This window comes from Rhamphochromis sp. 'chilingali' (genome assembly GCF_963969265.1).
Source record: "Rhamphochromis sp. 'chilingali' genome assembly, chromosome: 2".
Taxonomy (NCBI): Eukaryota; Metazoa; Chordata; class Actinopteri; order Cichliformes; family Cichlidae; genus Rhamphochromis; species Rhamphochromis sp. 'chilingali'.
Genome location: NC_137930.1, coordinates 10,896,749 through 10,910,791, shown reverse-complemented (window position 1 = coordinate 10,910,791; position 14,043 = coordinate 10,896,749). Strand labels below are relative to the sequence as shown.

Sequence of the window (14,043 nt, the reverse complement as noted above, 5' to 3'; positions counted from 1 at the left end):
CGGTCGAATGCCTTCTCCAGGTCCACAAAACACATGTAGACTGGTTGGGCAAACTTCCATGTACCCTCAAGTATCCTCAAGAGGGTAAAGAGGTAGTCTAGTGGTCCACGACCAGGACAAAAACGACATTGTTCCTCCTGTATCCAAGGTTTGACTAACTGTCCAGCATCCTGCCCGGCCACCTGATCCAACTCACCACCAGGTGGTGCAGTTACTCTGAACCATCATTTGGCACATAAGTGCAGACAACAGTCAGGACCGTTTCCTCGCACCAAAGGTGCAGAGAACAAACCCCCTTGTCCACCGGGAGAAACCCCAACATACAAGCAGCAAGTTGAGGGGATACTAGGATACCCACCCCAGCCCGCAGCCTCTCAACCAAGGGCAACTCCAGACTGGGACAGAGTCCAGCCCCTCTCCAGGAGACTAGTTCCAGAGCCCAAGCCATGCGATGAGGTGAGCCCGACTATATCTAGCCGGTACCTTTCCACCTCACACACTAACTCAGGCTCCTTTCCCACCAGAGAGGTGACATTCCATATCCCAATTGCTAATCTTGGTAGCTGAGGCCCACCAGGGCCTCCCCTCCTGGCTAGCGCCAAACACACATTGCACACGACCCCTACGGCACCTCCTGCAGGCAGTGGGCCTACAGAAGGAAGGGCTCATGTCCCTTTTTTGGGTTGTGCCTGGCCTGGCCCAATGGACTAAGGCCCGGCCACCAGACGCTCACCCTAGGGCACTCTCCCCAGGCCTGGCTCCAGGGCGCAGCTCTGCTAACCCTATCCATCCCAGGTATGGTGAACTGTTCCCTTGATTGTATACTCTTAGGGGTTGATTTGCTCTGGGTCTGTTCCCTCACCCAGGACCAATTTGCCATGGGTGACCCTATCAGGGGGCAAAAGCCCCCCAACAACATGGCCCCTGGGATCCCTAGGATACACAAACCCCTCCACCACAATAAAGCAGTGATTCACGGACGGGCAACAAATAACAAAATACAAGTCAAAACACTGGGTCAAAGTGTCGTATAAATACATTAACTAACATATGGTATTACCAGTTAAGTTTAATACAAGTTCAAAAGAGAACGGCAATTGACCTACGATAAATAGATACCCATGACAGGTAAATGTCATCACTGGCACACAGTAGCATCTAATTTAAAGAACAAACAAAAAACAACATATTCATGACTTGTCAAAACTATGAATTACAGAAGTAAGACTTTAAGGCATGCACAAAGCTGAAATCTTACCGCCCAGGTTTTGCTGAGTCTGAAGATCGGCGCACTCTGCAGAGCAGAAACCACGGACACCAGAGAATGGAGATTGTTCAACTCCAACAGTTTCTGTAAACAAGAGCGATTATAAAAGACATGTTAGGAACAGGATAGGAATGCGTAAAGTAACTTAGTTTTCCTTTAATTTTAATTGGTTATTAGGCTTTATTAGGCATTATTAGTGATTACCAATTATGGTACTAATTACTAATGAAGAAAAAAAAATACCACACCACAACAAACCAAATTCCAATTATTACTTGGATAAAGTACCAAGATGCGGAGTAAAAATACAATTTAAAAAAAAAAAGTCTTATTTACAAATTACAAATTATTTAAAGGTTATATTCAACTAAGAATAGCAAAAAAGACAACTTCACTAAAATATGAACACTGAGAAATTTGCTTCTTGCAACATTTGCGCTCATTTTAAATTTAACAGCCACTGTGTTATATCACCTTGTCCTTTAAAAAAAACTGTACATGTTTAAAGGTCTGAGGGACTGAAGTCCCTCCAAGCTATCTCTGAGTGACAAACAGACAACTACACACTCTCACATAACTATAGCATTGTCCCCTCATCTTTCACTAGAAACATGAGGGGACAATGCTAATCACTGCACCACCGAGACACCCTGCTATATAAATCTTTTTCTCTCCCAAATAAATTTGTATTTTTTGGGAAATAAGATGTGCATACTGACTCACACACAAACTGAGGGACCTTGAAAGTAGCCCTGACCCCCTTAATATACCCTTTGCATATCTTCCACATCTCAACCTCAATGACCCAGACGGGTAGAGAGGGCCTGGGCGGAGGGCAATTTAAACCGGGCAGCAACAGGGTTAATCATAAAGTCTATCTCAATCTGGACAATTTCTTTGACTCCGTACGGAGAGGAATGCCTTTTGCCAATAGCCAAACCATCTGGCTGTCCTGGCAGGATGGAGTCAAGGTTCGATGGCCAAAAGGTTGTTTTCCTCCTCGGTCCTTAGCAGTGTGGAGCAAGTAGCTCTCCAAAGGTAGCAGCATCTGCAGATGGGAACGGAGGTCTCACCTTTGATGGCTGGGCAGACAGACAGCTGATAACTGAGCAATGCTTGAATGGGTAATAGGCCTGTAGCAGCAGAGGTCATGGAGTTGTGGACGTACTTTACCCATTTTTAGATGGGACTTCCATGTGAACTGGGGGCCCCAGTCAGAAATGATGTCATAAGGAATGCAGATAAGTCTAAAAATGTGGTGGGTGAGTTTTTCTGCAATTTCCAGAGCTGATAGGAGTTTAGGAAGAGCAGCAAAATGGACAGCTTTGGAGAACCAGTCTATGCTGAATCTAGGGCTAGGTGAGACCACGGATGACCAGGTGTGGGTAGGGGTTTCAGGAGTCTTACAGGTAGGGAAGTGGAAATTTTGTTTTGAGCACATCTGGGTTGGAACATATTCCTAGACATCCTTGGACAAGGATGGCCAGGATGGCAGGTGAATCTTGAAGTCTGGGCCCAATGAATTACTTTTAAACTGAACTCTTGTGGGAACATAGAGACTATTTGGGGGTCCTGTAGTGGGGTATGGCTCCCTCTTCTGGGCACTGACGATCTCAGACTTAATCTCCCAGGTTACGGAACCAGCATGAGGACAGAATCGTCTCATCCTCAGGTGAGCTGTTGGAAGTGGCAAATTGTCTAGACAAGGCGTCTGACAGTGGGCCAGTAGGTTATAGAAATATTAAAGCGGGTAGAGAGCTGACCCACCTGCCTTGATGGGAGTTTAATCTTTTTGCAGTTTACACATAGGCAATATTCTTGTGATCTGTCTAAACAATAAATATATGCTCTGAGCCCACAAGCCAATGCTTCCATTCCCCCAATGCCAACTTCATGGCCAGTAGGGGTGGGGGAAAAAAATCGATACTGTGTAGTATCGTGATATTTTGTTTGCTAATAATGTATCGATACAGGGACAGCAGAAATCGATATTTTGTTACAAAAAAAGTTTTTGTGGAGTGGAACATGCTCTGACTTCAGAGCATGTTGATCAACTCCTTTTTCTGAGCAAGAATCCTGACATTCCTTCACTGTCCAAATGTGTTTAACTTTTTTTTTGGCAGCAATAAACACGACAGTTTACTTATTTTAATTTAAGACATGTTTTATTTTAATTAAGTTTAAAACTTTTTTATTTAATGTAAAATTATATTTTGTTTTAATTTACTTTCAAATTCTTCAGTTGCTGAATGGGCTGCATAGTTTTCATAAATTGCATAGTTCAGAATAGCTATAATTGTACCAGATGGTTGCATTCAGTTAAGTTGGACTAGACTGTAATACAAACCGTTCAGTTTGTCAACAATAAAACTGACATGAGAGAAAGACTGAGTGTGAGACTTTGATATTAGATAAAATGAATATTGATAAAGTTTACCTTTATGTACAGAATCTGAATATCGCAAAATATTTTAAAAAATTGCAATAATATCGTATCGTGCGTTAAGTATTGTGATAATATCGTATCGTGGGATGTATGGTGATTCCCACCTCTAATGGCCAGCAACTCCCGATCATAGTTTTTCGTTTGCTGGAGTCAGACGATGGGAGAAAAAGGCACACGCATGCATCTTACAAGAATGTTGCTGTGAGAGAACAGCACCCACTGCAGAATCGCGCTGCGTTGTCTGGAAGTCTGGACTCCCATGTGACCTTACAAAGTCCAGGCTATCGAAAACGCGAATACGGACTCCCGTACTTGAGTATTTAGAAATGGTCTAAAAGTCTGCAGTCTATTAACTGACCTCAGCTAACAATGTTAGCTCAGTGTCAGGAATCCTTTATTAATAGTAATTAAAAAAATAAATAAATAAAAAAATCATACAGTAATAGTACATCAAAGATACTGAAGTTTTGCCCATCCCATTCTTCTTATGAAGCAGTGTTGGAATTTCCAAGTAAGAAATGCATTCCTGCCCGTGCAGTGCTGGCTCTGTTGTGCTGGCTCTGGGTCCATTGTGTAACTGACGCCACCAAAATTAACAGGACACTTACATTAGAGCCTCTTATTGTGTGTTTTGTTTGGGTTTCCAGCAGTCAGAATGAGAGAAACTGTATTAATCCCAGATGGAAATTGAGTAAAAAAAAAAAAAGTTAAAAAAAAAAAAGAGCAGCGGGTCATACTCGAACTCAGGCTGGCCGCTCTCAGCCATGCGCCCAAGTGCGTTTAGCCTTTAGCCTAAATCGGAAAAGACTGCCGTGTATTCTATTTATTTCAATAAAGTAACTGTATTCTGATTACTGCCTATTTAAACGGTAACTGTAATGGAATACAGTTACTCATTTTGTACTTTAAATACATAACGCCAGTATATATATTCCTCCCCAACACTGTGTGGTAAGTCTATACAAGTACTAGTGGGAAATGGTGGTAATGATGAATATGGTAAATCAATAGTGTGTTGAGCAGGGGTAGGGATTAATAAGTGTGTATAAACTTCTTTCAACTCCATTTCAGACTTAATGATTGAGAGGTTATTACATGTCATTGACATATAGTGTATGTTGTTTGAGCACATATCTGTGTGAATGTGTATACATATGTGTGTGCACATGTGTATATGCAGCTGTGTATATGTTAAATAAAAGGTTGTCGTCATCATCTTCATCATCATCTGAACTCACCTTTGCTATCTTGACAAAGTGACTCAGTATCTCTGCTCGGATTTTCAGTGTCTGGGCAGTTAAGATTTCTCTCACCAGCCAAAAGCTCACCTAAAACACACAAATATAATTTGAAACACAGGCACATGCTCACACACACATACACACAAAACTTCTGAGGATTAAGTCTGTTTATTTAGGATTTTCATGATCCCACAGATTTTGAATGACTCATTAACACACACACACACACACACTCCAAATTGAAGACAGAAGACAACTAGTGATGTATAGTGTAGTACTGTAAAATACAATGAAACAACATGAAATTTCTAATATCAAAATGAAGATAATTTTATTTTTAGTCAGTTCTCATGTTGGAGTGTATATTTTTTAGATGATACTCTAATAAAAACTAAGAAAATAATTTTGTTAAATATAGGCATACTTTTCATTTTCAAGACCTATTTGCCCTGTCTTCCTACAATTTTGAGGCCTACTCCCCTGGAAGAATTTGAAAATTAAGAGCCAAAATATGCATATATATAACAAACGTACTTAACTAGTTATAACCAGAATAGTTACAATAATGTTTGAAAAAAAGTGCAGTGAAAGTTAGCTGGCTGACATTTTTAAATATAATACATCTTGATTTTAAAGAACCTTTAAAAAAAACCTTTTAAAAAACAAAAAATAAGAGCTCCAAGGGGAAAGCTTGTGAAAAGTCCATTTCAATAGTAATTACACCAGATCTACCAAGATTAGCAAATGGGGAATATAGAAGGTAAAGTGCTTACTTGACTGTGAAATGTAGTTATAGGTTTTAAATAAGAGAAAAAACAGCATTTATCTTCACCAGTAATGCATCATAGATTGAATCCATCAGTATTTTTCATACAAAAACAATGATGAAGATGAAATTTGTCATAATTGATAGAGTGCATCTTCCTGGTTTTAACCCTTTAAGACCTACCATAGAACTAAGTCCGCCAGAGCTTACTTTATATTTTTACATGTTGTAGTGCCATTTTTGGGAGCATTTCAAGTTGCTATACAGTGGGGCAAAAAAGTATTTAGTCAGCCACCGATTGTGCAAGTTCCCCCACTTAAAATGATGACAGAGGTCAGTAATTTGCACCAGAAGTACACTTCAACTGTGAGAGACAGAATGTGAAAAAAAAAATCCATGAATCCACATGGTAGGATTTGTAAAGAATTTATTCGTAAATCAGGGTGGAAAATAAGTATTTGGTCACCTCAAACAAGGAAAATCTCTGGCTCTCACAGACCTGTAACGTCTTCTGTAAGAAGCTTTTCTGTCCCCCACTCGTTACCTGTATGAATGGCACCTGTTTGAACTCATCATCTGTATAAAAGACACCTGTCCACAGCCTCAAACAGTCAGACTCCAAACTCCGCCATGGCCAAGACCAAAGAGCTTTCGAAGGACACCAGGAAAAGTATTGTAGACCTGCACCAGACTGGGAAGAGTGAATCTACAATAGGCAAGCAGCTTGGTGTGAAAAAATCAACTGTGGGAGCAATCATCAGAAAATGGAAGACATACAAGACCACTGATAATCTCCCTCGATCTGGGGCTCCACGCAAGATCTCATCCCGTGGGGTCAAAATGATCATGAGAACGGTGAGCAAAGATCCCAGAACCACACGGGGGGACCTGGTGAATGACCTGCAGAGAGCTGGGACCAAAGTAACAAAGGTCACCATCAGTAACACACTACAACGGCAGGGAATCAAATCCCGCAGTGCCAGACGTGTTTCGCTGCTGAAGCCAGTGCATGTCCAGGCCCGTCTGAAGTTTGCCAGAGAGCACATGGATGATACAGCAGAGGATTGGGAGAATGTCATGTGGTCAGATGAAACCAAAGTAGAACTTTTTGGTATAAACTCAACTCGTCGTGTTTGGAGGAAGAAGAATACTGAGTTGCATCCCAAGAACACCATACCTACTGTGAAGCATGGGGGTGGAAACATCATGCTATGGGGCTGTTTTTCTGCCAAGGGGACAGGACGACTGATCCGTGTTAAGGACAGAATGAATGGGGCCATGTATCGTGAGATTTTGAGCCAAAACCTCCTTCCATCAGTGAGAACTTTGAAGATGAAACGACCGCCCGGGCAACAAAGGAGTGGCTCCGTAAGAAGCATTTGAAAGTCCTGGAGTGGCCTAGCCAGTCTCCAGACCTCAACCCCATAGAAAATCTGTGGCGGGAGTTGAAAGTCCGTGTTGCTCGGCGACAGCCCCAAAACATCACTGCTCTCGAGAAGATCTGCATGGAGGAATGGGCCAAAATACCAGCTACTGTGTGTGCAAACCTGGTAAAGACCTATAGTAAATGTTTGACCTCTGTAATCGCCAACAAAGGTTATGTTACAAAGTATTGAGTTGTATTTTTGTTATTGACCAAATACTTATTTTCCACCCTGATTTACGAATAAATTCTTTACAAATCCTACCATGTGGATTCATGGATTTTTTTTTCACATTCTGTCTCTCACAGTTGAAGTGTACCTCTGGTGCAAATTACTGACCTCTGTCATCATTTTAAGTGGGGGAACTTGCACAATCGGTGGCTGACTAAATACTTTTTTGCCCCACTGTACATCAATACAACTGTTATAGCCCAAATTTTAATAATATTTATGCATTAAATCCATAGTAACCACATAAATTGCAAAAAACTGCAATAAACTACAGAAAAATTTTAAATCGTTTTTGTTTTGTTTTTTACATATATTTCTAATTAGAGAAATTTAAGAAGTTTATCCCTCAAAACTTTAAATACAAAAAAGTTGCAAAAAATAGTTTACAACCACAGGAAAGTTATTTTGAGTGTCTTCATAGTTTTATTTTTGAGATACACCAATTTTTATATACTGCAGAAAAAACGAAAAACAATCCTATAATGCAAATTTGCAAAGAAAATGTGCATCAAAATAAACTATTTAAAGCAGTGCAATTTGAGTTCTAAGCATCCCAGAAACTATTCAGAAAAGTCTAAAGTCAAACATGACTTTTAAAAACACCAGTATAGGCTTTTAAGGCCTACAAGTAAAAAACTACATTTTCTGCGAAAATGACATCACTTCCAGTTTCGGGCAGGAAATGGCGGACATGCAATCGTTTGCGTTGACGTCTATTTCAATGTAGGAAGTGTTACAAACAGCTGATTGGCTCGGCAAAGCGTGTTTCTGGAATATTATGTTTTTGTTCCTGCAAGCGCTTTTTATGCAATTTTTGCAAAGCTATATGTGGAAGGAAACTGTGACCTAGCACAAGCTGATGGCATGAGATGTAAGTACAACTCCTCCGGTTTCATATGCAAAAAAAATTATTGCGCTAGCTTACGTGGTTCCGGTTCTACAGGGATTTAAAAATAGATCAAAATGGAGCATGCCCGCTCCGACTGGCTTTAAAGGGTTAACTAATGACCTTTGAGCAGCATCAAGTTTTTTATTAACATCAAAGCCAAGAATGTTCACTATGAGCTTTATAGTTGAAAGAACTATAGTTTAAACTCCCTAGTTTCATTTTCATTTTTTAACTCCATATATTGAACTTAAAAATGCTCAAAAATATTGCGTTCAATGTAAAGCTAAAATAAAAGTGGGCCGTCAAGTCTGACACCTTAGTATTAATAGATTTGAACCTTGAATGTCCCTACCTGACCAGAAGACTAAAACAAATATGTGCTTTAGAAATCGTATGGGACAAACCTGGTTGAACCGACGTGTGAATGCAACCACATTGGGGGCTAAACTGTGTTTCTCCTTCCCACTCCATCCACAACTAGCCAGCTCCTGCAGAGTAGGAAAGAAGAAAAATTATTTCAGGAATCACCAATAGCACCTGGAGTGTGGTTGCTGACACTATATATATTTATGCATTTTACTAAACTGACAAGGAATGATCACACCACATTATTCGTGGTCAGCAACACTTGTGAAACTAGGAATATATGGGATTCCCCTGCTGCAAAATAACAAACTGCCATTTAGGGTGTTTTCACACAGGTTTAACTGAATTTTTCCCCATCAAACTTTGTTCAGGTGGTTATTGCTTTTTTATTGCTAGTCAGCCTCATACATCCGGTCCAGTTGGAGGCTTTGCTGCTGTGTTTGAAAACAGATCCTCATGTCATTCTATGAAAGTTAGACATTTTTCATTGTCTCAAATACAGTTGATTGAAGCAGGGAACAAGAATAATCTTCCCATTTTGTGCATTTGTATCATCTGCTTTTTCAAGGAGTTCAAGTGACACTCTAATCTTCCACTATGAAGCTGTCCAGATTAGTTATAGTTGATGCGATGACTCTGACCTCTTTACCAGGACCTTTATCAGTATCATGGATTGTTTTCATTTTACCCAATATGTGTCTGGCCCCACACATAGTAAAGGACAGATACTGGACCTTGTTTTTACTTTGGGTTTCAGAGTGGCATTTGTTCTCAGGAAGTTTTTACTTCATCCTTTCTTTTTAAGTTCTCTCTCCTTGTGTCTTCGTCTCCCGTTTGCCATGTAGTTAGCTCTCACATCCTAAATCTCTTTTCTGCAGTTAAATTATTCTGATTCTTTTAATTTATTTTTATATCCTTTTAATGATGTTGATCTCTCAACAAATTCATTATCATTATGTTTGCAATGACCCATGATGTTAACAGGCTTGTTGTAGAAGTTTTTTTTCCTTTTCTTTTTTTGTTACTCTGCAAGTCAACCATCTCTTTTTCTTGCTTACATTCCGAAAGAGGTCATTTCTGCTGGACCTTTCCACAAAGCTCCTCACCTCACCCTGTATTCCAATTCCACTCCACCCTTTATACACCCAATCAGTGAAGTGTCAAAGAACTTCTGCAGGTGGCATGTTTTACTCCTATACTGGAAATCTGCAATCCACATCAGTAAACAGGAATGGAGATACGACTGTCCTCTATGGTGCGCCAACATTACTAACCACCACGTCAGACAGGGTGCCCCTAGCTGCACCAACTGAGGCCTATCTGACTTATATATACAGCAATCCAGGAAACATTAGAAGTGGTGAAATCCATTCTGAGCTTCTTCTCACTCATCTTCTCACTATTCAGGTGAGAATGAGTATTCTGTAATAGGTAAATAACAGCATCATTCACCCCCACAAGAGGATGATAAGCAAACTGAAGAGATTCAAGATCATGTAAGCTAAGCCAGCCAAGAACCAGTCTCTCCAACACCTGCATGACATGTGACATCGTGATAAAGATTTATAAAGAAGGAATCGCTTTCTTTGGTACCGGCACAAAACAGGATGTCTAGCACTGGTACCTTTTTCTGTAAAAGACTCAAGTTGAAGAGTTGCTGCAGGATGCCAGGCAGCTGGGTAGCACATAAATTTAGGAGCTTTGGAATGATGCGATCATTCCTGAGCCTTGGCTTGGTCTAACCTTTCCAGCTGTCTTCTTACCTGGCCAACTGTCACAGTCGTGTTGAGAACTGTATAATGGGCTGAGGGCGTGTTAAGGCTGTATTTAGTGTTTAGGGTAAACAGGGATTCAAAAACTAAACCTGTTGAAAAACAGATTCATTTCACTGACTCTGTACGGGATGCCCCCCTGCTGCTATTAATCTTTTGGGTTTAGGCCAGTAACATTCCAAGTCAGCAGTAGGACAACTTCAACACTTGGACATGGATTGATCTACCCAATAGGCAGCTCAAACCCAATAGGCAGATCAAACCATTCCAGGTGTTTGCATAGAAGGTCATATTTAAATAAACTTTAATAGATTTCTAGTAAGTCTAAAATTAACTCACTGAAAGTACAAAGGATAAGTTATAGTATACACTATCAGTGAAAAATGTAGCAATTTTATTGAAAAGGTTAAAAGACAAAGTGAAAGTTACAATATTTCCATGTGATTGTTTTTTGATATATATATTCTTATTCTCATCACTCTCTTCATTTTTGTACAATAGGAGGAGACAAATCATCCATCTTTTATACAGCCATAGAATAGAATAGAATAGAATAGAATAGAATGTCTTTATTGTCACTATACAGTTGTACAATGAGATACATTGTACAGGGCAGTTTGTTATGCTTTGCAACTAAGGAAGCTGCTGCAACGGGCTCCCACTCTCAACGTGCCACTCACCAAGTATTCAGATTCATGTTTAATTAGATCTGGATATGTGGACAGATGTAGAGATTAACTGCTGGAAAGTCCTAAATGCTTTGCTCAAAGTATTTAAAACACAGATGAATCAACAGTTGCAACCTGAAATTTTTGCTTCGCTTCTCTCATGGCAGAGGCATGTGTGGAGAGTTCTCTAAGTCTTGGATTTCATTAACCCCAGGCTTGTTTTTCAGGCTGTGTACTGCTCCGCTTGCACTGTGCCTCAATAGTTGTGCAGCCCATATACAAACAGTCAGCAACATTCCAGCATTCCAAGGGAGCTTTTACTTTGACTTAACACTTTCTGTCACACATACACTCACTATGATGGATGCACTAGGGGCAATTTGGGGTCAGAGAATGTTTCTCCAAGCAAACTTTAGCATGTGAACTTGAGGAGCTCAGGACTAAACTAACATTTGATTGGTAGACTACCCACTGTACTACCTCAGCCACATGCAACTGAATAATTGAAAAATGAACAACGAATGACAACTACTTTGTTAAGAACCCCACCATATTCAGCTCAAGACCCAAATGCGTTATGGAAAAAGAAGGTGACCCAAGAGAAGCCTTTGTTGTCCAAAAATTACATCCATCCAAAACTACAGTTTACCAGAAAGCATAAAGACTGACCAGACTTTCTGTCAAAGATGGAATTGTCTGACCAATATAGTAGAGATAACTGGCACAAACCAAAGACAGATTTCAATGAAGAAGCAGATGCATGGTGGAGGAAGTGTTCTGCTTTTGCTGTGTTACAGATTGGGCAGTTTGTGGTTTCTAATTTCCATTTGAATTCTGTAACACTTCAAAAGCAGTGGTGCAAGATAATGTCGTCATCTGTCTGAAACTTGAAGTTGGAAGAGAAATAGATCCTAACCTAGCACTAGAAAATTTCTCCAAGGAATATATCAAAAAGAAGAATTTGAGGGTTATATAATAGCCTAATTAAAGCCCAGATTTGAAACAACAGATCTGAACCTGGAGGACTACAGTTCAACTAGTCAATACCAGAGACTGGTGATTAATTATGCAAAGAGCCTTCAAGAATGTATTTTTCCAAAGGGAGCAATACATTATGCAGCAATGACAAACTTATATATATTCAGTCCTTAATAACTTACTGCCATGTCAAAATCTATCAACAAATATCTTACAAATGCATAATATCTACAACAAAAAGCATATGCTTTGCTCCACACACTCATGGTAATCCTTTTGCATTTCAATCCGTCAACACAATATTAAAAAGCCAAGATAATGCAAATGTTATAAATTATTAAATTGAGGTAAATAAAACACAACAAAAACAACAGAAGTACATATGTGCTTTTGTTTGGTTAAAAAAGGAATGAATTGTTTGAACCTGATTCAAGTGACATTTGGGGGAAGCCTGAACACATGTTGGATGGGCTTTATTGTACACCTACCACTGACAGATGTGAAACCCATGGCTGCAAAGTCATAACTTTCTGACTGACATTTAGAGATAAAACTACTTGAGATGCCATTTTAGAAGAACAGATTTGTGTACAATTACGTAATTAGGGGATTTCATCCCGACCCAATTCCAAATCTCAATTTCTTTCCATTTCTCTCCCCGGTAATCCTCCTGGCACATAGCATCTGAAGACACTGATGCTTCGAGATTTTTCAGCCAGGAACAGTGAAAGGAAGTTTACTGACTAATGCAGGCTAAGCAGCATTTCCAAACATGGAGGACAATCCAGGTTCAGCTGACTGGAGCAGCTGTGAAGACCATCTTGAGCAGAAATACTTGTAATCAGTGAATGAGGAGGAGTAGCTCTCTGAGGGGAATCCTGCATTTTGGTTTTTCACCTTTTTTTTTAAATGGTAGAGAAAGATGGCTTTCAATGAAGCGCAGTAAAGGTTTGTCTGGCCAAGAGTCACACCACTGAGTGCACTGTTATTGCCACTGTATAGGTGATACCATTTAGCAATCATAATCATATTGCCTAAGAACAGTGTTCATATTCCATGGGACTGTTATACATCTAAGCTCATAGAAATTAATCAGAAACTGCTTGAAGAATTCAGTAATAATCAACTATTAGGCTTATGACACTCCACAGTTGGCATTGAGAATGAAACTGTGAAATGATTTTAGAAGACTACCCACCACTTTAACATCACAAGCATTTCTTACCTCTGGTTGTATGGCTTTAAACACTGGTGCATCCATCAGGGTGATTTGACTCTGAAAGAAAAAAAAAAAGTTACATAGACATATACACACACACACACACACACACACACACACACCAAGTCCGATTAAAATTATATAATGGACATGGACATAATGTTTAGACTCTTGGCTTTCATTTGAGGGTATCCACATTCAACTGGATAAAGGGTTTAGGAGTTTCACCTCCTTAACATGTGCCACCCTCTTTTTAAAGAGACCAAAAGTAATTGCAAATAATTGAACATTAAAGGCTATTTTATGGGCAGGTATGGGCAATTCCTTTATTATGTCATTGCCAATTAAGCAGATAAAAGCCCTGTAATTGTTTTGAGGTGTGGTGCTTGCAGTTGATAGATTTGGAAGATTGTGCTGTGAATGGACAACGCGCTGTCAAAGGAGTTCTCCTTGCAGGTAAAACAAGCCATCCTTAAGCAGCGAAAACAGAAAAGAAAAAAAAAACATCAGAGAAACTGCCACATCATTAGGAGTGGAAAAATCTACAGTTCTCAGTACATCCTGAGAAAGAAGGAAAGCACTGTTGAACTCAGCAATGCAAAAAGACGTCCTGGACGTCCACGGAAGACAGCAGCGGTGGATGATCGGAGAATCATTTCCATAATGAAGAGAGACCCCTTCAAAACAGCCAAGGAGGTAGACGAATCAATATACAAGTCTACCATAAAGAGAAGACTGCAGCTCATGATCCAAAGCATACCACATCAGAGGTAGTG

General features: G+C 39.8%; 1 protein-coding gene across 1 annotated transcript in view; it reads right to left on the bottom strand.

The window, feature by feature from the left end:
• Nucleotides 1-14,043, bottom strand: part of LOC308392694 (ras-specific guanine nucleotide-releasing factor RalGPS1-like) — a 92,621-nt gene that overhangs the window by 50,323 nt on the left and 28,255 nt on the right. The window contains exons 5-8 of the mRNA XM_080875882.1: nt 13,274-13,324; nt 8,669-8,752; nt 4,952-5,041; nt 1,259-1,351 (exon numbers count right to left, since the gene is read on the bottom strand). Of these exons, the coding sequence (XP_080732008.1) occupies nt 1,259-1,351; nt 4,952-5,041; nt 8,669-8,752; nt 13,274-13,324 (318 nt within the window). The remainder of the gene's footprint in view (nt 1-1,258; nt 1,352-4,951; nt 5,042-8,668; nt 8,753-13,273; nt 13,325-14,043) is intronic.